Source organism: Penicillium maclennaniae (genome assembly GCF_028827695.1).
Source record: "Penicillium maclennaniae strain IBT 15551 chromosome Unknown utg000003l:1.0-5670915.0:1.0-5674809.0, whole genome shotgun sequence".
Lineage (NCBI taxonomy): Eukaryota > Fungi > Ascomycota > Eurotiomycetes > Eurotiales > Aspergillaceae > Penicillium > Penicillium maclennaniae.
The window spans coordinates 352,762-378,800 of record NW_026623215.1 but is presented as its reverse complement, the minus strand read 5'-3'; the positions used below and the strand labels follow the sequence as shown (position 1 = coordinate 378,800).

The window sequence follows — 26,039 nt, the reverse complement described above, 5'->3', positions numbered from 1 at the left end:
AGAGGTCTTGTTCTGCAAGGACCGGTATAGTGATCTCTAGCTCGCGTAGCTGGCCAGCTATATAGAGCGCTGCTCCTGTCCTCGAGATCAAGGCTTCTTCTCCAGCCTTGTCATATACATCGCGGCATGAACCTCATACTCACAGTTTTGCTATTCGCCACATTGGCCGTGGCCAAAAGCCCCAACATCCTGTTCATCCTGACGGACGACCAAGGCAAGTATGTGGGAGGATTAGAACATATGCCTAAGCTACAAGTGACTCAATCCATTCACGCCCAGTTAATTTGCAACGAATATGGCCAAGTCTCTTCTCGTCCAAAAAGGAGTCACATATCCCAAACACTACTGCTCCGTCGCCCTATGTTGTCCTTCACGCGGCAACCTCTGGACCGGCCACATGCTACATAACACCAATGTGACCGACGTCTCAGCCCCCTACGGTGGCTACCCCAAAGTGGTATCAGCCGGCTGGAACGATAACTATCTTCCACCCTGGATGCAAGACGCAGGGTACAACACGTACTACGTGGGCAAGCTGTGGAACAGCCACACCGAACAAATTTACAACAAGCCCTACGTACGAGGCTTCAACGGGTCTGACTTTCTCCTCGACCCCTGGACATATCGCTACTACTATGCGCGGATGACTCGTAATGGGCAACCTCCTGTCAATTACAATGGGAACTACTCAATCGACATTATTGCTGACAAGGCTGCGGGCTTCTTTGATGAGGCGCTGAAGCTGGATCGTCCGTGGATGTTGACAGTGGCTTCTAATGCGCCACATGCAAACGGATCGCATAGTCCAGAGCGTGATGCTACTTGGTTCGGACGGCCGGAGTATGCACCTCGCCATGCGAATCTCTTCAACCATCACACGGCGCCTCGCGATGCAAGTTTCAATAAGTTGGTTGACGGGGCTGTGAGCTGGTTTGAGAATATTCCCGAGTTGAGCCAGAAGGAGATTGATTATATCGATCTCTTCCAGAGGTGTCGGTTGCGTGCGTTGCAAGCCGTGGATGATCTGATTGAGAGGCTGATTGATAAGCTTGAGAAGGTGGGCGAGCTGGATAATAATTATATCTTTTATTCGACCGATAATAGTCATCATCTAGGTCAACACCGTATGCAGCCAGGGAAGAACTGCGGGTTTGGTAAGTTTGTGCTCAATGCACGAGTGTTGCCTGTACTTATAACAACAGAAACCGATATTAATGTCCCATTGATTGTTCGTGGCCCTGGTCTCCCCGAGAACCAGACCTTCGACGCCGTCACTAGCCACACAGATCTTGCACCGACCTTCTTATCCTTGCCAAAGCTACAAGGGAGGGACTCGATGGAAAAGCTATCCCGAGGATATTACGGACCAGCGATACGGATGAGAAGACGGAACATGTCGCCATCGCGTACTGGGTTCTGGTTGTGCCTGAGGGTATCTACGGCTATGCTAGCGACAAGGACAACCAAGTCGGCAACAGCTACAAAAACAATACTTATAAGGGAATCCGGTTGATCGACGACTACAATTTGTACTACTCCGTATGGTGCACAAATGAACTTGAATTCTATGACCTCAAGGTGAGGCTTTCTCTTTTGTCGCCATGAACCAAACTGACATACCACCAGGATGACTCTTACCAGACTGTCAACCTGGCTGCCCATCCAGCAAAACACACAGACTAAAAGATCGCCAATCGCGAGCTACCTCAAATCATTCACCGTCTCGATGCCATGATGATGGTTCTCAAGTCCTGCAAGGGCGACGTTTGCCGATACCCCTGGCGTCAAATGCACACCGGAGGCAAGGTGAATACTCTCGCCGAGGCGCTAGAGTCCGAGTATGACGAGTTTTATGCGAATCAGCCAAAGGTGTCCTTTTCGGCTTGTGAACTCGGCTATATCATTCCATCTGAGGGACCTCAGAAGTTCAATGTATATAGCGGTGGAGAAAAGACAAGACAGGGATGGGATTGGCATAATCTGTTCCAATGGTGATTTGTCCAAGGGAGAAAAGAAACATGGGCAGTAATGTCGTGGAATCGTCAACTACTGGCTTTTAGCGCGGTAGAATTATTCAAGATATAAGCTAATGTCTATGCCATTGCTGACTTCCTGAATTGTGATTTGTTCAACTTGTAAATTGCTGATATTCAAGATCATCGAATGATATATGCATTAGCTACTGCTGACATGATAATAACACACTTTTAAAGGCTTACTGGCTCTCAGCCGCCTTGGTCAACTGCTCGATGTTGACCTTGGCCGAGAGCCGCCGTTAGCAGTCGCCGCGTCGGAAGCGGTCAACTGCTCGAGAGCCCGAAGGTCTTCGTTGGTAAGGGTGTTTGAGCGGATGGGACGGAAAGGAGCCGGGGAACCAGCAGATGAGGTGAGGAACTATGATACGCGTAAGCTGGTGTTTCTTTCCAAAAGGGCACACTCTGAATGATCAGAAACTTACTGAGCTGGCGGCGCTGAGCAGGGCGACAAGAGAGGCCTGGACCACATCGGCACTGATGCCGACACCCCATACGCGCTCCTTGCTACCGGCTGCTGAGCATTGGATGTAAGTTGCGGCCTTCACGTCACGACCGAGACCAATAGAGTGTTCCTTGTAGTCGATAACATCGAGATCGATACCAAGGGTAGCCAGAGCCGCGGCGAGAGAGGAAAGAGCACCAGGACCAATACCGGTGATAGCGTGCTGAACGTTGTCGATCTCGACAACACCGGTGAAGCGACGCTTCATGTTCTTAGTGTTAAGAGCCTTACCAGGCTCCGGAGGAGCAGGGGACTGGGAACGGTCTGTGGTGATGTTGTAGTCGATGAGGTTGAAGCGGGGGTTTGACTTGAGGTGATATGACTCCTCGAAGAGGTTGACAATCTCGCTGGGACGGAGCTCGCGGTTACACCTTTCAGTCTCGGTCTGCACAATCTTGCTGAATTCGACCTGCAGGGCACGAGGGAGATCCAGCTCCAGACTACGCAGGATGACCCAGGCGGCACCACCCTTGCCACTCTGGGAGTTGACTCGGATAACGGCCTCGTATGTGCGGCCGATATCTTGGGGATCCAGAGGCAGGTACGGGATGACCCATTCGTCGTTGTCAGTGGCGCCCTCGCGCAGGGCGAAGCCCTTCTTAATAGCATCTTGGTGACTGCAGAAGGGTTAATATAAGATCGTACACTTTGGAAAACCAAAACAAACCTTCCACTGAAAGCGCTGGTAACCAGAGCACCAGCATAGGGCCAACGCTCGTTGACGGGAATCTTAGTGCTCTCTTCCACAACCTTGATAACAGAGTTGATATCGGAGTAGTCAACGTTTGGTGAGACACCCTGGGTGTACAGGTTTAGAGCAAGAGTGACCAAATCGCTATGCAAAGTCAGCAAAATTGTCCAGGTGAATACACGATCATTGAAATGACATACACATTTCCAGTTCGTTCTCCATTTCCTAAGAAATGTCTGTCAGCATAATTTGCATCTTGAGTGCCCATATCTTGACCTACCGAGGACAGTTCCCTCAACACGCTGAGCACCAGCCATCTGGGCCAATTCAGCGGCAGCAACAGCACAGCCACGATCGTTGTGAGGGTGAAGAGAAACAACAAACTTCTCGCGCTCCGTCATGTTGTTGCAGAAGTATTCAATCTGATCGGCGTAAACGTTGGGGGTAGACATCTCGACGGTAGCGGGCAAGTTGAAGATGATAGGCTTTTCAACAGTGGGCTCCCAAGCAGCCTTGACAGCCTCGCAAACCTCGACAGCAAAGTCAGGCTCTGTATCTGAGAAGGTCTCGGGTGAGAACTCCAGCTGCCAATCCGTGCCAGCCTGGGAGGGATCATCCTTAGTAATTGAGCGAGCATATTTGGTACACTCGACAGCTCTCTTCAGACTCTGTTCCCTGGTCATGTTAAAGACAATGCGACGGAAGCACGGGCTGGTGGCAAGGTAGATGTGCAGAATAGCCTTCTTGGCACCCTTAAGGGAGTCGACGGTGCGGCGGATGAGATCCTCACGACACGGGGCGAGAACTTGCAGGCAAACATCATCCGGGGTGAGGCCAGGCTCCTCCACGAGGCGACGAGTGAAGTCGAAATCGGTTTGTGAGGCGGAGGGGAATGAGACTTCAATTTCCTTGTAGCCAATTTCGACGAGCATCTTGAAGAACTTGTACTTTTGCTCGCCGTCCATAGGGTCGGGGAGAGACTGGTTGCCATCTCGCAGATCGGTGGCCAACCAGCGCGGGGCCTTGGTGATGGTCTTGTCGGGCCATGTGCGGTTTTTCAAATTCAGAGGCTTGAAGGGCTTGTATTTTGACGACGGATCTTTGAGCATCGGCATCGTGGCGGGGTATGGCGGGGAGGGATTGATAAGAGAACGATAATAGTCAATTTGACAGGGCAGACGCAGTCAGGTCTGACCAGGAGGAAGACACAGATATGTTCTCAGAAAAAGAATCGCAGTCCCTTTTGATTTCTGAAGAAATTATGATGCCAATGAAGCGAAATGTGACTCAAAAGGGCGCGCGATCGTCGATGACGCCGAAAACTCCGATGACGGAGTCACGTGATATTTAAGTCCTGGCTGAGATGCGATCTGCGCCGAGTCAAAGTGTTTGTAGAGTAGATAGAATGATTCCTTTCGTTCTAGTTAGACTGGATACGGCTACAATGCAAGATTTGTGGTGGTGCACAAGGCGTCCATCTCTTGCGTGTCACGACATCAGCCAACGATCGCATCCGAACTCGGAGCTGTGGGCGCCTGAGGTGGCATTTCCCTCCGCATTTAACCGCGATGATATAAAGTCATTGTGGAACGCATTGTGGATCTCTCATTAGTATACAGTTGAATATAGTACAGTCCTGTCCAATGCTCATAGGAAGCTCTTTTCAAGCTGCACCAGCAACTGATGCACCTCATTTACCTGCATTTTCACCGCCCGAGGGTTCTGCAATGCGTCTTCTCCAAGTCGTTCACGAATCAGTGTATGGAAGTCCTGACCTTCCCCATCGGTCTTGCTTTGCATTTGTCCAGTCAGATCGAGTGTGATGCCGCCGCCGGCAATGTCACGAGGTCCGAGGACGAAGATCAGGTTATACTTCATCTGTTTAGCTCGCTGAATCTTCTTGCCTGAGACTTTGTGCGCTACTATCGACGTCAACCAGGAAAGTAGAGTCGGCCGAGGACAATGGACGCGGTGGGGCTGCATTGCCATCGTTCACCAAGGCGCGGAATCCGGAGAACTTGGCAGCTGCATCCTGCGCGTGTCGCACAACTGCATCATCCTGGTTGACAGTCAAAATGATGGCTTGGCGAGGGGATAGCCAGAAGGGCCAATGGCCACCGTGATGCTCAATCAAGAGAGCGAGGAACCGTTCGAGTGAACCAAAGATAGCGCGATGCACCAAGACAGGTGTAGCCACTCCGGGAGTTGCTGGGTTGTAGTCTTCCTCACCTTCAGCAACCTGATATTCAAGCTCAAATCGTCGAGGCAAGTTCATGTCAAGCTGAATGGTCGAGAGCTGATGGTATTTACCCGCCTGGTCCTGAAGCTGGATGTCGATCTTCGGCCCGTAAAATGCACCATCTCCTTCATTCAATGCCCACTCACGCCCTGTGCTGTCCAAGGCATCGCGCAGCTGTCCCTCGGCGTTGTCCCACATCTCGATGCTCCCAATGAAATCAGTCTCCGGCCGAGTGGAAAGCACCAATCGGTAAGGCCCGAGTCCGAATGTCTTCATTGCCATGTCCACGAAACCTAATGCTGATGCGATCTCCGACTTGATCTGCTGCGGTCGGCAGAAAATGTGGCCATCGTCCTGGTGGAAGCGACGGACGCGAGTGAGCCCAGTCAATGAGCCAGAAACTTCATTCCGGTGCAGTGGGCTAAAATCGGCATAGCGCACTGGCATCTCACGATACGAGTGGTTCTGCGATTTGAATAGCAGACAGTGACCCGGGCAATTCATCGGCTTGAGGCCGTACGATTCGTCTTCACCGACTTCGCCTTCTGTCTCCCCGTCGCTCCACGACCTGTCACTTCGTACATGTCATCCTTGTAATTCTGCCAGTGGCCTGATACCTCCCAGAGGGATCGTTTGTAGATGGTCGGGGTCAAAACTTCACGGAAGCCGTATTGCAAGTATTGGGCGCGAAGGAAGGATATGAGCTTATTGATGACATGCGTGCCGTTCGGAAGGAAGAGTGGGGAGCCAGGGGTGTAGATGGACGAGGTGAAAAGCTCTTGGGATGTTCCTAGAGCTCGATGATCGTTGGGGGGTAATGTCGGAGCTTCGGGTCGACCGTTGGCGGCATCAGCGCACGAGCAATTGCGCTTTTCTGTGATTGAAAGCCATCGTAATTGTGTTGACGGCAGACTCAAGCACCTGTTAACAATAGGCCGAGTGTAGAGGCTCGATCGCAACCGGATGAATGGGCGCATGGTTGTTGCAGAGAATCTTCAGGACTTCTTGCCGATCCCGCTTTGCTTCCCCACCGCTTTGCGCATAAACATCGACTACGCGCCTCCATTCCATGTTCCACATGACAGGTCGAAGAGTCACATTCGCGTTCATATCACTGAAAGTTCACCGATCTGAAGCGTATTTTCCGCCGGAATATGCTTAGTGCGCCATGGCGGAACCGCAGACCCCAGATCGCTCCGCGCTGGGAGAGTCATGGGTGATAGCGTCGCCTACAACATCCACTACGTCCAAGGAGAAAGACCCCAAAGATCACGATCCAGCAAGCCCTACTCCACTACTCAATGAAAAGCGACACAAGGGCCATGGAAGAAGCAGCAAGACAGACTCAACAGAGTCTCTATCTTCCTCATCATGGACTCTGACTGGCCCAGAGCTTATCATGCCCTCTATATGCGAAATGCCCATCTCAGAGGCATCATGGGTCGCGCCATTGCATCCAAACGACCAATCTGGTATACGAAAGCGTCGCAAGGTGTTGCCCAAGTCAACACCGCAAGAAGAACAGCAAGATCCAGATAGTAGTTCGACAGCCAAGTCCAAGTCCAAGGCCTCGGAGCACCAATCTCCCAGCTTCAAATCAAAGCTCGCAAGATTGTGCATGACTTTGCTCCGAATGACCATCAACAGCCTACTGATCGCCGGCATCCTCCACCTCCTCGTCCTCCCGGAACTCATCCAACAATTTCAACCCTTCTTCTGCGACTATTCCATCATCAAATCCACCTACCCCGATAGCTGCAAACCCCTAGTGCCACGTCCAGTATCTCCATCAACTCCAATGGCGACCCCAGAAAACACTCTCATAACCGCACAAAACAACCTCGAATCAATCTTCACCGCCACCCTCTCAACCCTCACTCCATTAACTCACGTTCTCCAAGAAAGCACAAACATGCTCTCCGACCTCCACCAAACCCTCCAATCATCCCACCCAGATGTCCGCAATGCCCTGAACCTCGAATTCACAGGCAGCGACGCTGCCCTCCGCGCTGCAACTTGGGAATTTGATTCCCTCCGCGCTGACCTCCGCTCCGCGATCGACAGTCTCCTATCTTCCCCGCCACAGGAAGCCGGGCCCCCGTCTATCGCAAGAGATACTCGTCTCGCGGCACAGTTCCATCGGAGAGCACAATACCTGGATCGACTGCGCAGTCAACTCAAGACGAAAGCGGATTCTCTAGTTACGCGCTTCAGTACATTAGATGATCACCTCGAAGCTGTGGATGGGATTGTCGCGCGCGAGAGGAGAGCCGCCCTAGCTGGTGGGAAAAGACATGGAGATGGGATTGGAAACGAAAATGGAAACGAGAATGGAGGAATTCAGTATATGCTGAACTCGTTATCGAGCTATGCTTTTGGCGCACGTTCATCTTCAGGTCAGACCGAGAAAGGCGAAAGTGATGCCCCCCAGCCAACCCTTGCTTTACTCAGACTTGCGGCGACACATCATCGGCCTGTAGCGGATGAGGTGTCAAGATTAGCGAAGCAATTAGGAGAACAGCGAGCGAGGTCAGGATCACTATGGTAAATGCATTAAAATGTGTTCATCTACGTAACGTGTGGTGTTAAGCCGGGGGATATTTTGCTCATGATTCACGAGATACGAATACAAAGACATCACGGAACGGTTCCTTCTTTTTTTTTTTTTATTTCTTCAATTCCTTGTTTTCCCACTCTTTCTAGAACCACACATCGCAAAAAGAAAGGACAGTACTTTGGATCATCCACACCTCGGCTACACATGCCCCATAAACGACACAATCCCACTTTCAAGCTCCGGCCCACTATAACCACGGAACGCATTTCTAGTGTGTGCGCTCAGGCCAATCGCACTACAATTGACGAGTTTGCCAAGGAAATCTGTTCTTCCGAGCTTCAATTCAATATTCCGATGAGTTCTTGAGGGATATTTGCACCCTCTAGAAGGGTTCTCCTCTGGTTCCATGGTTCGGGTAGAGTCAATTGATGACATTTAAAAACTTGGTCAAGTTGGTTCAGAGGGATTTTGATCTGGTTCCACTCGGCTTTCTGCCTTCTGCGAATTGCGTACTGTGTACTGCGAACTGAATGGCGTACATGCTGGAGTTACCCATGTCACCGAGGCTGGCTATGTACGCTGTGCCTTGCGTCAGATCGACTGTACAGATACGGTGTGATCCATCTGAAGTTTGATTCTAGTGCTACACGCAATATTGGGATACCGAGTTCAGGTTCAGGTTCAGGTATAGAAATTGTAAATCCCGTAGGACATTAAGCTCTAAGTGGCTCGTACTAGATACATGGGGGGGCGTAGGCATAAATCGCAAACATCAACTATCCCGGATCTCCACAATACACAATTGAGACCACAGGATCAAAAAAAAAGTACATCATAAGAAAGGCTCAAAATCCAAAAAGGCATCCTCATTCCCATCCGGTTCCAGCCCGTTTGCTTCATCAGACGTGATTAGGCTTTTTAAAGCTGGATGAAAGCTGCGAGCAGAGCCAGAAGGCCGAGAGGGCCAACAGCCACGGTAGTCGCGGCGTTGAAGACCGGGGAGCTAGTGGCGGCGCTGCTGCTGCGAGAGCTGGAGCTGGAACCGGAACCAGCGGTTGTACTGGAGCCATGGCCAGCAGTGCTGGAGGCCGAGTCGCTAGTGGAGCCAGAGCCGGCGTTCGAGCTGGACCCGGCGCTGGAGCTGGAGCTAGAGCCAGCCCTGGAGCTGGAACCGGCGGTAGAGGATCCAGTGGTGGAGGCCTTGGACGAAGAGCCAGTGGTCGAGCCAGCGGTGGTGCGAGCAGCGGTGGAGGTCTGGGTGGTAGTAGCCAGGGTCGTGGCAATGGTCGAGGTCTCGGTCGGGGTCTTGGACTCAGTGGAGCTGGTGGTGGAGGAAGAGGAGGAAGAAGAGGAAGAGGAGGAAGAGGAGGAAGAAGAGGTGGAAGAGGAGGTCTCGCTGGCCGAAGATTGGCTCAAGGCTGCGGCACCCGACTTCTTGATGCTCTGGTACGAGCCGGAGTTGTCGGTCCAGGTGTAGCTCTCGGCGGGGTTGGCGTTGACAATGTCGATGTTCTTGACGTACATGGTGTAGGGGCAACCAGCGTAGTTGGTCTCACCGCCAGCCCACTCAATGGTACCCTCGCCATTGCTGGGATCACCACCGGCCCAGATACCGATGCGGATGCGCATGGGGGTCTGGGGGTAGCGGGTACCGCTCTGGGCATCGGCGTAGTTCAGGGTACGGACCACATTGCCATCAACGGACCAGGTGGTGGCATCCTCCTGCCACGAGACCGTGTAAGTGTGCCAGGTGTTCTGGGGGTCAGACACCGCCGGCCAAGTGGCGCGGTCATAGGTGGTGGTGTCACCCTTGCCGAAGTAATTGGTCTCAATCTGGGTGGTGTCACCGCCGAGAGCTTCCTACACAGCCAAGGAGGTTAGGAATGCGCATGAAGAAAATAAAAAATAAAAAAAAACGTGTTTGCCACATAGTTTGAACTTACCCAATCGATCTCATCGAGGTCATCGGACTCGAACACGATGGAGCTGACCACACCCTGACCGGGGGCGGCCTTCATGGTAACGGAAATCTCCCCGAAGAGAATATAAAAGTCGGTCTCAATGGTGGGAGCATCACCACGCTTGGCGAGAGTGAACTCGGCGCCGTTGGCACCGGTGTTGACAGTACCAGCAGTAGTAGTCCACTGGTCGAGAGAACCGGACTGGGTGAAGTCAAAGCTCAGATGAGACTCGGTGCTACCAGCATCCGCAGGGCAGGTCTTCTCGAGAGGGTTGCAGCTTGTGTAGGTCTGGGCGGAAGCCAGGGGAGCGGCGACGGCTAGAGCCGCGGCAGCGAACTTGATGAACGAAGGCATGTTCAACGTATACAATGTGTGATAAGCAAACAAGCCAAAGTACAAAGAGCAATGGACACAGTAACGAGAGTGTTGGATGAAAAGATCAATAAATACGGGGGAAGGAAACTCTTTATATCAAAAGACAGTGCATCTGAAGATAGTGCAGGTGGGTTGAGGTGTCTACTTGTACTTTTTTTTTTCCCTATCGTGGTCGACATTTTCTGTAGTCAGACGATAGTACTGTAAAAATGGAGGAGGCTGAGGATTGGCCTTGGAGAGGGGCCGCTGGACCCAGTTCGCGTTGATTTCCAGTACTGCCATTGGCCATCGGCGTGGCAACACGGTTGTAGGCGCCCACCGAGAATCAGTGGAGTCCTCCTGAGCAGCCGCTTCGTCCACCATGACTGGTCTCACGTCGAGGGTGAGACACCGCGTACACTAATACACCCCATGCACACACGGGTGAACGCCCTTAGTCTATTCCCTGCCCCCTTCCTCCTTCATTTCCCCAGACTTTATCAACCCATCACTTTTCAACCTCCCTCACAAGCCGATCGCGCCGATCTTGTACATCCTGCTCACAGCACTGAACCCTGGAACCATCGTCCAGGGTTCCAGTCAGCAGGATTACCTGACTTGGGACCCGGATTTATTTAGAGCATACAAAGCGACCCATCATGCGGTGAAGATGCGGCCCATAGTTCGCCAATGCAGAAGTGGGTTTTCTGACACTACGGCCACCCTAGGGTCCTAGTTCCTGAGCAACTTGGATCCCGAAAGTGATTACTATAAGCGAGGCCCAACCCGAGTCCCGGATGGGGTCCACTTCCACTGCCCGTTCTAAGACTGAAACAAGGGCAAATGAAAAAGAAAATCAATCATATGAACTGTAGCAGAAAAAACTGGGGGGGGGGGGCTGAACTGGTGAACCCTGATCCATGTCGTACCGCTCTGCGTGAGGGATCACTTTTTGTTCCCTTGGTGGTGCGTGACCTGGTAGTCGGCACCTTTCACCACGTATACCCTATATTGGAGGGCCTGACTCAGGGGTATTGAAGGTTGACTTTGATGGCGTCTTCCCTCGCGTACGAGCACATCAAGTCAACCCCACGGCCCGTGCACATGGCTCCTAGCGCCGATGCGACCGTATCCCCGGACGGAGAGCGGAAACCGAGTAGATCCGATGAGAGACAACTTCATTGTGAACTCTTCGTAGCCTCACGCCTCCCCCCCTCAAGTTTCCCTTCTCAGTCTTAGGGTCTTAGCCCAGGTACTAGCAATAAAGAACCGGGCCGCCTAGGGGTTGGCGCAGGGGCAAATGCTTGGCTTCCATGACTGACGTGCTCGGAGTACGCCGTGTGTCTTCCAGTTACTTTTTTTCCTTCTCTCTGTTTCTGGTCGCTAGTGGATGAGGCTGAGCTTTGCCGGGTTGCCGATTTTCCACGGTTCGCCTTTTTCTTGTCCTCTGCGCGGGTTATTTTTGCATGAATGACCTGCCGTGCTATTAATATCACATTGAAACCATGTCTGAGCCCGATACGAGTCTTGTCACCTGACGGACCTGGCACCGATCTCAGCCTCCTCAATCTGGCGAATACGGCGACCTTGTCGGCAATCACCAGAACGTGAGCTTTTCCACTACATAATGATCTCTTGATGTAGGTTCACACTGAGACTATCTCATTGAAATTTGTCATTTCCCCATCTTAGCTCCAAAGAGACTTCCATAGCGCGGGATTATCTCGGACTGTGAGCAGACTATCGAAAAATAACTACCTCGCACTACACAGTGGCTCCACGCCACCCCGCCTCCTCGTACGCAATTTTGTTTCCCCACAAAATCAACAACTCATTCAAATGTCAATAACCACTGGGCCACTCAATGCAATATTCACAACCTTTGAAAGCGCCTGGCGCTTCTCGTCAAATTCAACGGAAACATCCCGACGAGATCCAGCATTCTTCTGACCCAACAACGTCACAGTCTCCACGACCACATTACCCTGGTATCCAAAGTCACCGTGGAGACGCAATTTGTTATCTCTGAAGGTGAAGTGAATAAGGGATGTTCCTTGCGGGTTCAGCGATTCGCCATCATCGAGGTACAGTTCGCCCGCGGCAATATTGTCGTCGTTGGGTGCGATGACGATTTCGAAGCCACGCGTGCGCAATTCTGTAGTTGTCATAGCGCCTTTGGAGCGAAGCGGGAGAACACTGCCCGCCCGAATGTGCATTGGGATATCGGTGAGGGCGATGTTGGAGAGTGTGATATTCTTGCCTTGGCCGGTGATGCGGGCGCCAGTTGTCCAGTCGTAGAATGTGTCCGAGGGAAAGTAGGCTTCTACGGAGGTTGAGCCTTGGTCGAGAACTGGGGAGATGAGGAGGGAATCTCCGTAGAAGAATTGGCCTTCATTGGAGAATGTGTTTGCGTCGTTGGGATAGATGTAGAAAAGAGGTTGGAGGAAAGGCTCGCCTGTCTGGGTTTGGCGGTGGAAGGCTGTGTAGAGGTAGTCGAGGAGGCGGTAACGAATGTCGATAATCTTGCGTGCGGCGTCGGCGACGACGGGCCAGCGGTAGAATTCTTGACCTATCGAGCCTAGCTGGTTGTGGTTGCGGTAAAATGGATAGAAGGCGCCAAGGGTTGCCCAGCGGGCGCAGAGCTCTTCGGTTGTGTTGCCGCCAAAGCCGCAAACGTCGGAGCCGACCATGGGAATCTGGAAGATTGAGGCAAAGGCTAGCATCTCAGAGATGGAGACACGGTACTTGTCCCACTGGCTGAGGTTGTCACCGAGCCTGGAGGTTTTAGTATGAAAGTCAAGTGCGTGAATGGCTTTGGTATACTCACCAGTGACCGACATGAGAACCGGCACCGGCAAAGGTGCTACGAGTGATAACGAGAGGACGGACCTCAGGCTGGCGGGCCAGCATTGCCTCGCGAGAGGCAGAGCTCATCACTGAGGTGGTTAGAATGTATATCAAATGAAGTGCCACGGGGCTTGGTCACACTTACTAGTACCGTAGAGGTTATGGGTGTCATACTCAGCATACCCGTCACCAGCATGAATGATATCAGTATCAATGGTCTTGTTGCTGAGCGACCCAGCAGCGTTAGCAATTGCATAGGGTGGCGAAATGAGATTACGATTCGGCAGTCCAAGCCTGCGCCCTGTAGAGCGACGCTGCTTGCCATTCTTCTTAGGCTGGAAGTCACCAGGGAAGCCGGGAATGGTGCGCGGTGGCTGGCGAACAGATGGAGGCGCGGGAGGAAGATCGTTATTCTCAGCGTACTGCTCGGGGTTGGTGCATGGATAGGGACAGAAATTGGAGGCTTCATTCATATCGATCCAGAGGCCGTCGATGTTGACTCCGTCCTGCTCGTTGAAGAATCTCTTGAACTCATCATTCCACCACGACTGTGTAGCGACGGGATTGAACCAATCTGGGTAGACGGTAACGCCGGGCCAGACGGCACCTGTATACGTGAGTAACTTACATGGAGTAAATTGTGGGCAGCTTACCTTCGTAGAACGAGTCAGGCGAGTTAGGGTAGTGCAAAAAGACATCAGCCTCTTTGCCTCGGTTGAAGGCGCCATTGTCTATTGGATTCCACCTGCATCAGATCTTATTCCGTGTGAAATGGTAATACCCTTCCACTTACCGCTGGCACTAACAGCTGGGTCCACCATGACAATGTAATGCTGGTGGTGGTGGTGAAGATAGTTCACCAACTCTTGCATCTTCTCGAGAGGGAAGCGTTCGGGGTCTAGCGTGAAGACACGTCGAGCATCCATGTAGTCAATGTCTGTCCACATGGTCTCCAGTGGGATGTGAGCATGAGTGTAGTTATACACCGCTTCAGCAACATCGTAGACATCCCGGTATCCGTATCGACAATTGTGGAACTATCTAATGGTCAGTATTGAAGACAAAGATACCCACAACATCGAGAACATACACCAAAGGTCCAGTAGGCCTGCATGGTCGGTAGACCCACGACTTCTGAATACTGCTTGGCGACATCTTTCGGAGTCGGACCCGCCATGAAGTAAAAGTCAAAGACTCCGCCCACAGTATTGTACTCCAGGAACTGACGACCATCATCGGTCTTGTCGATCTTGATGTCCATGCCATTGGAGTTCAAGAAGAAGACTCCGTGGGTGCCGGCATCACCACGATGATCGAAATAGACCGGGTGGTTACCATACAAATTTGTGTTAGAGGGCACACCATAAGCATCGCGACTCCAGAGAGTTCGCGTGTAGTTAGTTGTGGGCAGACGCAGTGAGTCGGTGTGCTCACCCAGTCCGTACAAGTTTGGATCATTTGGTAGCCAGGTACGCAGATTTAGATACTGAGATTCAAAGATGATGTTGGTTTCCGTAGTATCGAACAGAACCTGCTCATCGCCATTATCAGTCTGGCGCAGGACACGGAAACTGAAGGGATCGGGCTGGTAGTCGAATCGTAGGGAAGGCTGGCCCTTCTTGTGATCCCCGCGAGGGCTGGGACGAGGACGACGGAATTAGGGACCTGATAGACCTCCTCATCCGCATCGTAGATCATTACATGAAGACGGTCATCTGGATTGGTCAGCGATTGATCATACTGGAGATGTTGGGATGTCACGGACCATCCTGGTACTCAACTAGAAGCTTCAGATCCTGCAGGTCATAGCCATATGCATTGCAAGGATCACCATTCAGAGTCAGGTCAGCCGTAAATTTCAGGCCTTGGTCATTGAAATTGACGGCTTTGTAGCCAGGGCATTGATCGATGTTGTCTCGATGGTTCAGAACAGCAGCCCCCACGAGGGGAGCGAAGAGAAAGAGAGAGATCCGCATGTTGAAGATCCAACTAGAGACCGTTGATTATACAGCAGCGGGAACTTGGGAATATTCAAAAGCAGACCAAGGTTGATTTAAGTAAGGATCAGGACTGGGTGGAATGCGAATGTGGGACCAAGTGAAAGAAGAAGATGGAGGGGAAGGTGGAGAGGATGATGTCCGATGATTATGCGAAGAGGACAAAGTGATGTGGACTAATGATACGAGAAGCCCAAGTTCCGGCCGTGCAGCCGTTGTTTTTCCTGCTTGACGTGAGTTTTATTGCCTTGTCCCTGCATCATTGGGACTAGCAAACATGGACGAGCGGACATTTGTCGGGACAAGCATCTTGGCAGATCGGCAGGGTCCATCCGGGGATATGTGGAAAAATGAGGGGAAGCCCCCGGCTAAGGACCATGTTCAGATCGTGAACAAGGTCAGAAATAGAGAGGAGGCTGGAGTGCTGATCATACGTGCAGTTAAATTAGGGCTGAGACACAAGGGTCCTCGTCCTCGATCAAAAGGTACCCGGGCCCCAATAAAACTTGACTCGCCGCCACATCGAAACATTGAGACATTGAAGCATTCGAACGAAAGGAAATTCATTTCATGGCTCTCTATTGTGCCCAGCGGGCATCTCTAAGCATCATTCATTAAGAAAGTTCATCAGCTCCTTCCAGCCCCAACACCAGCCTTAATAACACACTTAGACCGCCTGGCCAGCATTGGCGGCCTTAACATCTTCCTCAGAGCTCATGATCTGCACCTTGATAGCGCCAGTCTTGGGATTGGCAGCAGTCTCAAAGGCCTTGAGAGCGTCCTCAAGGGCGAAGCGGTGTGTGACCAGGCTGCGCAGGTCAATAACGCCGTTCTGCACAAGACGGATGGCGCGGGGCCAGGTGTTGCAGTAGCGGTACTGGTACTGCAGGTCGATCTCCTGTGTACTTAGGCGCATGAAGGGAATAGTCATCTCGTTCTTGCCGACACCGATGATGAACACCTTACCACCAAACTTGACACTCCAGATGGCGGAATTGACACTGCTCTCAACACCAGTGCACTCTAGCGCCAGCTTTGGGCGGAGAGCGTCCGGGCCGGAACCCTTTCCATCGTTCAGGGCGTTGATGATACCCTCTGCGGACTCCTCGGCCGACTTGCCAATCTCCACCTTGTAGGTGCGCACCTCCGGGGCGATTCTCTTGGCGAAGGCCAGCCGACCTTCATCGATATCGGTGATGACAATGGGGCACGCACCGGCAGCGCGAGCGCTGAGCAGACTGATCAGACCAATGGGACCTGCACCCGTAATGAGCAAGGGGTCACCCAAACGCAGCCCGCTGCGCTCAACGGCAGCCAGAGTCACGCTGAGAGGTTCCAGGAGGGCACCGTCCTCGTAGCTCATGTTGCCGATCTTGTGGCACCAAATGGAAGGGTGATTGACATAGCGACGGAGCAGTCCATCGACGGGAGGAGTGGAAAGGAAGGCGACCCTCTCGCAGCCGTTGTAACGTCCAGTCAGGCAGGGCTCGCAGGCGTTACAGATAACATTGGGCTCGATGGCGACCCGGTCGCCGGGCTGGAGGTGGGTGACGTCGGGAGCGACCGCAACGATCTGACCGGCAGATTCATGGCCCAAAATGTGGTCGCCGGTGACAATCATGGGGCCAATGCAGCCGGCGTGCCAGAAGTGAACATCGGATCTATCATCATTCAGTTAGGTTGGTCTCTCACGGCCACACTTGAATGCTTACCCGCAGATACCAGTACTGCGAACCTCAATAGTGACCTCGCCAGGCTTCAGACCCTTGCCACTCTGAATATCCTCGACTTTGGGGCCGGTCTCCGCAATCCACAAGTCATGATTGGGGTTGGTATACACGCCGATGTTGGTCTTGGTGACGGTGGTAGCGGAAGACATGGTGAAGGATGGACTGAGGATAGGCGAGAGTAAAATGTGCAAGGCAGGCTCTTTATGTAAACGTGGGAGCAGGTGATCAGGCGCATTCGCTCTCTCTCTCGTCATACTGTCCAGGACGTGGAGTAAAAAGTGGAGTGGAGGGGTAGCCATTTAACCGCGCGGGGGTCATTTACAGTACCTAGGGGCTGCTCAACCATCCTCCACTGTGAAACGTGGGACCTCGCCCAGTCTCCTATCGCCCCTTTCTAATCGGGCCGAAGCCAGTCGGCTCTCGGTTAATAGCAAGGATATGGTGTTTTTTGTTCGTCTATACCCGTGTCTAGATACTGGCAGTGGCAGTGGAGCAAACTGAACTGCATCGAATGTCGGGTGAGTTCCTACTTTGAAGTGACTTCTGACCAAAAAGCCACATTGAGATGCTTGATGCTACCAAACGGCGCATGAGCCCACAAATGGCAATTCTCCGGCGGCTGCACGCTGGTTGATGGATTTTTTTGTGGCGGGGAAAGGGCGGCCTTTATCCGCTGCAAACAGTGCAAATGATTGGGGAAGCTGTCGATTCAACGTTTGACACACGCGACTGCATTGGGCGTGTATAGGCTTGGTCCGTTCTGGAAACTAGTCCACCTTCCACTTGGTCTCCTCTGGTAACTTGCAAATATTTTCTCTCCGAGTGACAATATCGTCACATCCCAGGGTGATACCAAGTAGGAGTCGGTGCAACGCGCTTGATCGGAGATCGTGAAAAACGAAGGCCAAGGGCACGATAAAAGATCCAAAAATCACTATGCATGACTCAGTGAAAGGTAATATAACCCTAAGATGCTCGAATACTGATGCAGGGAGAGCGGTGGTGGTAGCTTCAGTGGATGGGCTGAGTTGTTGAGATGGAATTGAAGGGTGATCTAGGGAAGGGCACGACATACAAGAGCAGGAACTATCGCCCGGAGCTCTTCAGGGTCCTGTGACGAGGTGCTGACCTCATAGTCATGTCAGAGCCAACCATGGCAACTTGTCTCGTGGGACGTGACATGGTCAATTAACCCTGTTTCTTTTTCTTTGTCGCTTCTCTATTGACCTGCGGAAGACGAGCTGTACGAAGTGAGAATATTCGGAGACTATCATCTACTGTCGGTGCGAAGACAACTCTGTTCAAGATGCAATTTACCGGATATCGATCATGAGGGCGAGAATCATCTTGTCCTAGGAGTTTGATGAGCGCGGACCGTCATCATGCCGTAGTAGCGGAGTCAGATCACTTTCAAAATTCAATTATGGTAAATTCAATTCAATTGGGGGAGTTGCGACGGGAGGGCAAAGCAAGTGAGAAAAGCTTAGACACGAATTGCCTCTCGCTCTGATTTTAATGGAGAACACAGCTAGCTCAAACCTCACTCTTCCCTTGTGACAGTAACTTTGGCATCTACTGGAAGCGTCTCGGAGAATGAATTGCAAAGTTAGAACTCGTGCTATAAAATGACCTCCCCGAGATGGTACAGATTTCGGGGGCTTGTGGCAGCACAGTACCAAGCCTTCCATGATTGAGGAAGTGTAGCTCGAATCCGGACGCTATAGTAGATTTCAGGGCGTAAGACTCGAGAGATGTAAAAAATAAAAATAAAAATAAAAAATAAAAAGGAAGGGAAAGCCATGCCTCCTCACGTCGTACTATTGTCTTTGTTCTCGCTATTTGCTTGATTCACGTTGTACCTTCTTTCGCGTCTTCTAAAGGACAATCTGAAGCCTTTTATGACTATTCGAATGAGTCGAAAACAAACAAGCGGCTACGGAGCTGCAAAGGAGGTGACGGAAAGAAAAGAATTCGATGTCGTCACCTATTTTCGCGAACTCGGTCAAACAACTTTCAGGTGGGATTGTTCTTTTCGCGACTGTGAATTTTCACATGAAGAGGACGACCCGTTGCCTATTGGGCACTCGGAATGTGCCCTAACAATAGACAGGCCCGAAGTGAAGATCTAGTCACCGGGAGGTTTAATAACCCCAATTAGAGAACGACGCCTGAAGGGGGTGAAGACCGCTCAGATCCTCGATATGTTGGATGATAGGATAGCATTCTTTGGTGCACAAGAGCTAATTAATTGACTCTTAATGCAATGTCGTAGATTTGAACGGATATTAATAGATAAATGAATGATAGTTGATGGATGCTGCTCAGGTAGGCACAAAAAATATATCACTTACTTTGAATTACGGTCCGGATTGGTATTTGGATATATTACCGGCAGAATGATAGCCTTACCATGGCCATTTGGACACCCGATATGAATAGATTAGCACGGCCTGTAACATGCCTTATACTCTACTGATCAAAGCTAGGCAAGATCTAACCATAATTGAGGCGTCTTACTCACGGCGCGTAGTCCGGGCGCATGTGTTGTTAGTGTTGCCGCGACTACGTACTCATAGTAGCGCACACCATCCACACGGATCTTTCTATTGTTCAATAACCATATGAAGCACACTAATTCAAATCCTAGATTAAGATTATAGCTCTCCAAATTTCTCCTGACTAATTGTCGATGGCATATGAATACCTCAGATTCAGGCACGGATAGCGGCCGCTCACGTGACTCATTCCCTGAAGTTCCCGACCTTGAATCCGCAGATTCTGGTCCTTCGTTGCGCCATAAGAAAACCGCCATTGGACCCCCCTTGTCCTCACACCAGCGACTGCAACGGGTGACCTGTGCTCGGATCTCTATCTTCGCTCTTTCTACCTCTCCCGCAGTCCCCAAAATGCCCGCTGCCACCCGTGCCGTTCTGCGGCAATCGCAGTTCCTGACCCGGAGAACCGTCGTCAGACACTCCTCGTCCACCTCCGAGGCCGCCAACAAGGCCAGCCAGACTGCCTCTTCGGCTGCCTCCAAGGCTTCCGAGGGTCTGTCCAAGGCCTCTGCTGCCGCTGGCCCGGCCATCTCCAACGCTGCCACTGCCCTCCGGAAGGTTGGCGGCCCTGTCGGCAAGGTCGTCGCTTTCGTCGACTGTAAGCGATACCCTCATACTCGGAAGATCTGACTCTGATGAATACACACGGGAGGATTGATGATAGAGGCATGGGAAATGCAATTGTCATAATGGGAATCATGCCTCTCTCACAAACCCTCCTGTTGACATCCGGTCATCCGAGTTCATCTCCATCGGTGCACCGCTAACCATACCATCCAATTTAGCCATGATCCCCCCCGACTATCTACTACTCCAAGGTCGGCCTTGAGCTCGGCAAGCTGGTGTTCCGTGGCCAGAACATGACTCCTCCGTAAGCCGCCCAGCCAAAATAACCGCATCGCACACGCGATCTAACAAATCTCTAGTTCCATGGCCACTTTCCAGTCCTACTTCCAGCCCCTGATCAACATCTCCAAGAACCCCGCCGCTCTTAAGAGCATGAACTTCCCCTCGCCCCAGAACTGGTTGGCTCGCGTCCGCAACGCCAGCCCCAAGGAGCTCGCCCTCGCCGGTGTCACCGCCGCCGAGGTCATCGGCTTCTTCACCGTTGGCGAGATGATCGGTCGCATGAACATCGTCGGCTACCGGGGTGAGCCTGCACACGGACACTAAGCTTGGAACCCAATCGCCTTTCCCTTGTTCCTTTCCTTTGTATCCCGTTTTCCCTAAGGTTGTGCACTGTATGATAGACGATGGAATATAAACTGTTGTCTGAGATAGAAAGTCATTGATCGCAATTCATTTGGACCTAAAGACGCGGACTCTGTTGTATGTGTTGGGTGTGAAGTTCTGTAGTTTCTCAAATCGAAATCCAGTACCGCGACGTCTATCGTGTTTCCCATCTCCAGAACGGCCATGGTGGACGGCGAGATCGTATGTCTCATTACAGTGCTCCTTGCTGTGTGCCTGAGTCCGGTCAATAGCGAAATTCTTACTTTGTATTTCATGATTCACGCCTTGATCCTGCGCCTACATTGGCATGAGCGCCGGTGATCGGTGGGCGCGCGGTCTGATTGGCCCGGAAGCAAACTTGGCGGGTCACTTTTTTTTCCTGGCGAAATATCAAAGCCGGTCTTCCTTCATTTCATCCCCCATACAACATGGACGCTTTCAGGTTGTTGACTCGGTCAACGAAGCTCAAGCCGACCCCGCCGGCTACAGAGTCTGCTGCCCGTCTGCCTTCAGCGGGCAAAGCCGCTAATCCGCAACTGTTCCGGACTGAGGAAGGCGAGAAGCTTGAACTTGCGCAGAGCAACAAGAAAAGAAGAGAGCACCTGTAGCAAATGATGAAGAAGCAGATGATGCCCCTGAACTGGATTTTTTCAACTCGAACAAACGTTCTGCGCCGGCTGCGACGGAAACATCTACCGTCAAGCTCGACCAGCAGCATGCATCAGCTCAGGACGATGGATCAGATGATGAGGAAGCTATGGATGAAGTCCAGCGTCGGACTATTCTGAACTCTCATAAGATCAAGGTCACCGATCTCCGCGATCTGGACGAGATTCAGCCTCAGTCTGCACCTGCAAAGGACTCTAAGAAGAAAAAGAAGAAGTCTAAACAGGAAGAAGCTCCCATTCTCAGCAAGAAGGAGATGAAGCGTGCTCGCCGTCTGTATCCACAGCCGTTACTTTCGTTCAAGGAACTACGTTCAAAGTACAAAATTTCGAGCCGTCTCGCCGCGAATGTCGCCGAGCAGGGATTTACTGTGCCCACGGAGGTGCAGTTAGGAACTCTCCCTATTATGCTTGGTGGCTCTTCAGTCGCCACTGAAAACCAAGCGGAGCCAGACCTCTTGGTCGTCGCTCCCACCGGTAGCGGAAAGACGTTATCTTTTTTGATTCCCGCCATTAACAAGATTGTTCGCCATCATCACACCAACCCCGATGAGCATGGGATTTCAGCTGTGGTTGTGGCGCCTACAAAAGAGCTTGCCAGCCAAATTGTGAATGAAGGTCGGAAATTGGTGGCTGGCACTGGAGTGAAGATTACTCTCATGAAGAAGGGTATGCGCGTGGTGGAGCAAGAGGAGGAAGGCGATGCGAATGTCCTTGATGAAGACAGCGAGGCATCTGACGAATCGGAACAAGAAGAGCAGAGCATACCCAAGAAGGCTGAGAACAAATCACCTCTTACCAAGAGTGACATCCTGGTTACTACTCCTCTCCAGCTTGTCAATTCCTTGAACGCAAATCAGACGAAGCCCTTGGGCAAACTGCCGTTAGTACGAAGCCTGGTGCTGGACGAGGCAGATGTTCTCATGGATCCATTGTTCCGGGACCAGACACTCGATATCTGGCGCTCATGCGTGCATCCAGACTTGCGCGTCAGCCTGTGGTCCGCCACCATGGGATCCAACATCGAAGATCTCACTCGCTCTACGATCAAAGAGCGCCTGGAAAGTCTCGGCCATCAGAGCGACAAGCTCCACCCCCTGGTTCGCCTTGTTGTCGGTCTCAAGGACTCGGCCGTTCCCAACATCGACCACCGTCTCGTCTACGCAGCAACTGAACAAGGTAAGCTGCTCGGTCTTCGACAGCTCCTTCGCCCCACCGCAGCTGCAGCAAACGATATACGCCTTCGCCCCCCCATTCCTCATCTTCACACAAACCATTCCCCGCGCAATTGCCCTGCACTCGGAATTGAAATACGACATCCCTGCTGAAGCAGGCGGATCCTCGCGCATTGCCGTACTCCACTCCGACCTCTCAGACATTCAACGCTCAGAAATTATGCGTGACTTCCGCAAAGGCGAGATTTGGATCCTCGTCACAACCGACGTTCTCGCCCGTGGTCTGGATCTCCGCGGCCTAAACGGCGTTGTCAACTACGACATCCCTAACTCTGCCGCGGTCTACGTCCACCGCGTCGGACGCACCGGACGCGCTGGTCGCGAGGGTGGTATTGCTGTTACATATTACACCAAGGAAGATATTCCCTATGTCAAGAGCATTGCGAATGTCATCGATGCCAGCGAGAAGCTGCGTGGAACCGATGACAAGAAGTCTATTCAGAAATGGCTACTTGAGTCACTTCCCGACTTGAGCAAGAAGGACAAGCAAGAACTCAAGAAACACGGTGTCAAGGCTCGCCAGGTCTCGAAGAACCTCGGCAAGGACGAGAATGATAAGGGCGCTCGCGCTGCGAGAATCAGTACGAAGAGTGGTTACGAGCGCCGCATGGAGAACCGCAAGCGAGGTGCTATCGCTGCTAGTCGCAATCGCAAGGCGGAGGGCGCGGCTGCAGGAAATGAGAGTGATGGCAGCTGGGATGGATTGGAAGATTAAGTATAGTTCGTGTAGACTTATTTCAAATTTTGGTATATAAACCAGATGTGATCATGAACGCATTCCATCGTTACTTCCCAATATTCAATGCTCAGCCCTGACTCTGTGCCTTTGGAGCAGGTGGCTCTTCAGCGATCCGTCTGACAAGTGTCACTGGGACAAAGGCGCAATCCAACATGTCCTGTTCCTCTAGAACTCGCGCTAATTCATCACCGTCCCGATCGAAGTATAGAGCCCATTCGCCTTCCTCCTCCTCAACCGCCACGAACGTGCTCTTTTGTTCTAACAGAATCGTCTTCTCATCTTCTGTCCAGTCCCACGGCCCAACAAGATGTTCCACGCTCTGTGTCCTGTTTCCGTACTTCAATTCATACGTATCTTTGTCCGCATAGATCCAGTTCAGTAGCGGCGGATTGGCCTGCACGTATGTTGGTAGCCCGAGACCCCGATCGAGATGCTTCGTCTCGTCAAGCTCCGGATACTCGATATAGAAGGCCAGAGATGTAAAGGCAGGATGTGATCGGTTCGCAGGATTCGGATCGTCTAGATAGACCTGGACAGTGTCAGTTCGAGTACTTGTGCAGCCAGGTCCTATTTCTCACCTTTTCATTTCGAACAACGACTCTCCGCCCATTAATTTCGCGATCATCATCTGTATCCCCGTTGCATTGGGCGTCGATGTTGAACTTGACCATTCGCCTCGCGTCTTCCCTGCGCTGGTTTGACTTGCGCTGCTCGCTGACTCCGAAAGCCACGCCAGTGACTGTCGGAATAGACGAGAGCATCAAGAGTCCAATCACCATATTGAAGTGCGTGATTTGACGCGACAGCTATATAGTGAAGTCGGCTTGACTTTGGTTTGCTCGTTTGTAAAATGTCTCCGATGTTTGGAGATTAGGATGACTTGCGAATCATTGGTACTCGCAGGTTATGCATTTCACCCTGGCGATGTGGACCAGAAACGGAGTGATTTCATGAGGTGCACTGTATCTGGCCGGTGGTCGGACTCTTTAAAAGTGATGAGCCGTGGATGAGTCGAGTCACTGCCCAGGTATTTTTTGGATGCTTGACACCTTGACACCGACGTCATGGCCCCACGTGATGGGTCTCAATATCTTCACCTTTCTACTTTCGATTCACCTAAACTTCCATCATGCTTTGCTCTCATTCTATTGGAATGAATATATGTTGTCTATTTCTAAAATGCGATTCTATCATGTATCATCTATTCGTGTCTCATGTCGTTCGCTGAAGCTGCGACGTGGAAGTGGGCGTTGGCCCTCGCTTGGATCGCAATGTGAGGGAGGAATGAAACGCAATGCAGGTGGTTGACTAGACCTTTTCGCTCCATCCCCACACGGACCACCAGCACTTCACGGCTAGTGCCTCACCATTTGCGCTCTCCCAGTCGTCGTATCCGATCTCCTCACCCTCTTGGACCAGAGTCAAACCCAAGTCGGCCAGTCGTTGGCGCAACTCTTGTCTTTGTGGAATATATGCCTCACGAAGCGGCATTTCCATGACGACTCGTGCGTCAAGTCCACGGCTCAGCCATACCCCGATTGTGTCCACGAGCCACTTGGGGTGCTTGGGCGAGTATAGCGGGTCCGCAGCCAGGATCACGTCGAAGCGCTCTTGCGCCGAAGGCAGTGGGTTGGGTGTCAAAGACCAGTCCAGAACGCCTGTTGTCACGGTTGCGTCTGTGCTATTGAGGAGCTCGACGTTCAGTGCGGCGTTATGGGCGAGGTTTGGCACGATGTCCGGAAGATCGGTCAGGTGGACGGTGGCTGATTTGCCTTGGAGTGCGGAAAAGGCCAGGCCGACAAGTCCCGTGCCAGAGCCGAGCTCAAGCGCGCGTAGTGGCTTGTTCGTGTTGAGTTTGGCTGAAAGCTCGGTCGGTCCCGACGGCACGAGGTCCGGCGGGCACTCGAGAAGGTTGTGCAGTCGGCGGGACAGAAGATAAGATGAGACCCAGGTTTTCATCCCCAGGTTATCTGCGGTGATGGATGGTTCGTGCAAGGTGAGGGTGTAGTCTTCCCCGGACGAGGTGGGCACACTGAAGACGCGCGACATAGCCGGCATGGCTAAGGGAGGATGTCAGCAAAGTATACAACATGGCGATAGGAGCCGCCTTACCGGCACGACCAGACCTCTCACTCAGGCGAGCTGAAGCCGCATCCCAGACAGCTTCCTGCAACTCTTCCGTGTCAAGCCATGACAGCGGGCTTGCGATGATTGAGGTGAGATAGCGAGTCACACCAGCTGGCTGCACTGCTGGACCCTTGGCAACCTCCGCAGTGGTTCCGAATGTGCGAGGCTGCAGCGTTAATAAAGCCAGGGCCTTGATGAGATCGGTGCCGGAGGGTTTCGTGTAGATTTGGGGTAGGTCGAGCACTGTAGACCCCTTATCAGTTCAAGTTCCACTATCTCGTGGAGGAATTTTATAGATCATGTACTCACCGTGCAGCGGCTCGTCATTGGTACTGATCATTGTGGGCAATTGGTTCCTGACGACCAGGTACACGAGAAACCAGCATCACCGTCGGGGTAAGATCGGGGGTTTTATCGGAGCCCCATGAACCGCCACGCGCCACGCAGAAAAAGAAAAAACCCAAAGAGGAAAGGCTGGCGTCGGTTCCGCGGATCGTGGGATTGCCCGAAGATTCAGGCAGAAACCAGAAACCACAGACAAGTGAAAATGGGGAATTTCCAAATTGATAAA

The 26,039-nt window shown here is 52.0% G+C and overlaps 13 protein-coding genes across 13 annotated transcripts; 6 read left to right on the top strand and 7 right to left on the bottom strand.

The window, feature by feature from the left end:
• Positions 1 to 295: 295 nt before the first annotated feature.
• Positions 296 to 1,513, top strand: N7477_002231 (sulfatase family protein; the record flags this gene model as incomplete). Its single annotated transcript, XM_056963894.1, has 1 exon — positions 296 to 1,513. The coding sequence occupies one exon, from the start codon at positions 296 to 298 to the stop codon at positions 1,511 to 1,513; it is 1,218 nt and encodes a 405-aa protein (XP_056823847.1).
• A 725-nt stretch (positions 1,514 to 2,238) lies between these two features.
• Positions 2,239 to 4,344, bottom strand: N7477_002230 (2-isopropylmalate synthase; the record flags this gene model as incomplete). The annotated part of the gene is made up of 5 exons (XM_056963893.1): positions 2,239 to 2,394; positions 2,459 to 3,155; positions 3,206 to 3,373; positions 3,430 to 3,454; positions 3,510 to 4,344. 5 exons carry the CDS (start codon positions 4,342 to 4,344, stop codon positions 2,239 to 2,241), a joined length of 1,881 nt encoding a protein of 626 aa, XP_056823846.1.
• Positions 4,345 to 4,876: 532 nt separating this feature from the next.
• N7477_002229 (threonine--tRNA ligase MST1) lies at positions 4,877 to 6,445 on the bottom strand (the record flags this gene model as incomplete). The annotated part of the gene is made up of 3 exons (XM_056963892.1): positions 4,877 to 5,148; positions 5,198 to 5,933; positions 6,002 to 6,445. 3 exons carry the CDS (start codon positions 6,443 to 6,445, stop codon positions 4,877 to 4,879), a joined length of 1,452 nt encoding a protein of 483 aa, XP_056823845.1.
• A 191-nt stretch (positions 6,446 to 6,636) lies between these two features.
• Positions 6,637 to 8,016, top strand: N7477_002228 (uncharacterized protein; the record flags this gene model as incomplete). The annotated part of the gene is made up of 1 exon (XM_056963891.1): positions 6,637 to 8,016. The coding sequence occupies one exon, from the start codon at positions 6,637 to 6,639 to the stop codon at positions 8,014 to 8,016; it is 1,380 nt and encodes a 459-aa protein (XP_056823844.1).
• Positions 8,017 to 8,943: 927 nt separating this feature from the next.
• N7477_002227 (glycoside hydrolase family 16 protein) lies at positions 8,944 to 10,340 on the bottom strand (the record flags this gene model as incomplete). Its single annotated transcript, XM_056963890.1, has 3 exons — positions 8,944 to 9,061; positions 9,458 to 9,885; positions 9,969 to 10,340. 3 exons carry the CDS (start codon positions 10,338 to 10,340, stop codon positions 8,944 to 8,946), a joined length of 918 nt encoding a protein of 305 aa, XP_056823843.1.
• A 1,835-nt stretch (positions 10,341 to 12,175) lies between these two features.
• Positions 12,176 to 15,163, bottom strand: agdC (putative alpha-glucosidase; the record flags this gene model as incomplete). The annotated part of the gene is made up of 8 exons (XM_056963889.1): positions 12,176 to 13,115; positions 13,168 to 13,276; positions 13,333 to 13,794; positions 13,841 to 13,918; positions 13,981 to 14,224; positions 14,278 to 14,802; positions 14,853 to 14,902; positions 14,953 to 15,163. 8 exons carry the CDS (start codon positions 15,161 to 15,163, stop codon positions 12,176 to 12,178), a joined length of 2,619 nt encoding a protein of 872 aa, XP_056823842.1.
• Positions 15,164 to 15,851: 688 nt separating this feature from the next.
• Positions 15,852 to 17,063, bottom strand: N7477_002225 (NAD(P)-dependent alcohol dehydrogenase; the record flags this gene model as incomplete). The annotated part of the gene is made up of 2 exons (XM_056963888.1): positions 15,852 to 16,845; positions 16,897 to 17,063. The coding sequence occupies 2 exons, from the start codon at positions 17,061 to 17,063 to the stop codon at positions 15,852 to 15,854; spliced, it is 1,161 nt and encodes a 386-aa protein (XP_056823841.1).
• Positions 17,064 to 19,610: 2,547 nt separating this feature from the next.
• On the top strand, positions 19,611 to 20,099 carry N7477_002224 (uncharacterized protein; the record flags this gene model as incomplete). Its single annotated transcript, XM_056963887.1, has 1 exon — positions 19,611 to 20,099. One exon carries the CDS (start codon positions 19,611 to 19,613, stop codon positions 20,097 to 20,099), a length of 489 nt encoding a protein of 162 aa, XP_056823840.1.
• Positions 20,100 to 20,399: 300 nt separating this feature from the next.
• N7477_002223 (F1F0 ATP synthase subunit g) lies at positions 20,400 to 20,642 on the top strand (the record flags this gene model as incomplete). The annotated part of the gene is made up of 1 exon (XM_056963886.1): positions 20,400 to 20,642. One exon carries the CDS (start codon positions 20,400 to 20,402, stop codon positions 20,640 to 20,642), a length of 243 nt encoding a protein of 80 aa, XP_056823839.1.
• Positions 20,643 to 21,130: 488 nt separating this feature from the next.
• On the top strand, positions 21,131 to 22,695 carry N7477_002222 (uncharacterized protein; the record flags this gene model as incomplete). The annotated part of the gene is made up of 2 exons (XM_056963885.1): positions 21,131 to 21,203; positions 21,281 to 22,695. 2 exons carry the CDS (start codon positions 21,131 to 21,133, stop codon positions 22,693 to 22,695), a joined length of 1,488 nt encoding a protein of 495 aa, XP_056823838.1.
• A 67-nt stretch (positions 22,696 to 22,762) lies between these two features.
• On the top strand, positions 22,763 to 23,317 carry N7477_002221 (P-loop containing nucleoside triphosphate hydrolase protein; the record flags this gene model as incomplete). Its single annotated transcript, XM_056963884.1, has 1 exon — positions 22,763 to 23,317. The coding sequence occupies one exon, from the start codon at positions 22,763 to 22,765 to the stop codon at positions 23,315 to 23,317; it is 555 nt and encodes a 184-aa protein (XP_056823837.1).
• A 91-nt stretch (positions 23,318 to 23,408) lies between these two features.
• Positions 23,409 to 24,120, bottom strand: N7477_002220 (uncharacterized protein; the record flags this gene model as incomplete). The annotated part of the gene is made up of 2 exons (XM_056963883.1): positions 23,409 to 23,870; positions 23,920 to 24,120. The coding sequence occupies 2 exons, from the start codon at positions 24,118 to 24,120 to the stop codon at positions 23,409 to 23,411; spliced, it is 663 nt and encodes a 220-aa protein (XP_056823836.1).
• Positions 24,121 to 24,649: 529 nt separating this feature from the next.
• Positions 24,650 to 25,808, bottom strand: N7477_002219 (S-adenosylmethionine-dependent methyltransferase; the record flags this gene model as incomplete). Its single annotated transcript, XM_056963882.1, has 3 exons — positions 24,650 to 25,401; positions 25,454 to 25,711; positions 25,778 to 25,808. 3 exons carry the CDS (start codon positions 25,806 to 25,808, stop codon positions 24,650 to 24,652), a joined length of 1,041 nt encoding a protein of 346 aa, XP_056823835.1.
• Positions 25,809 to 26,039: the final 231 nt, after the last annotated feature.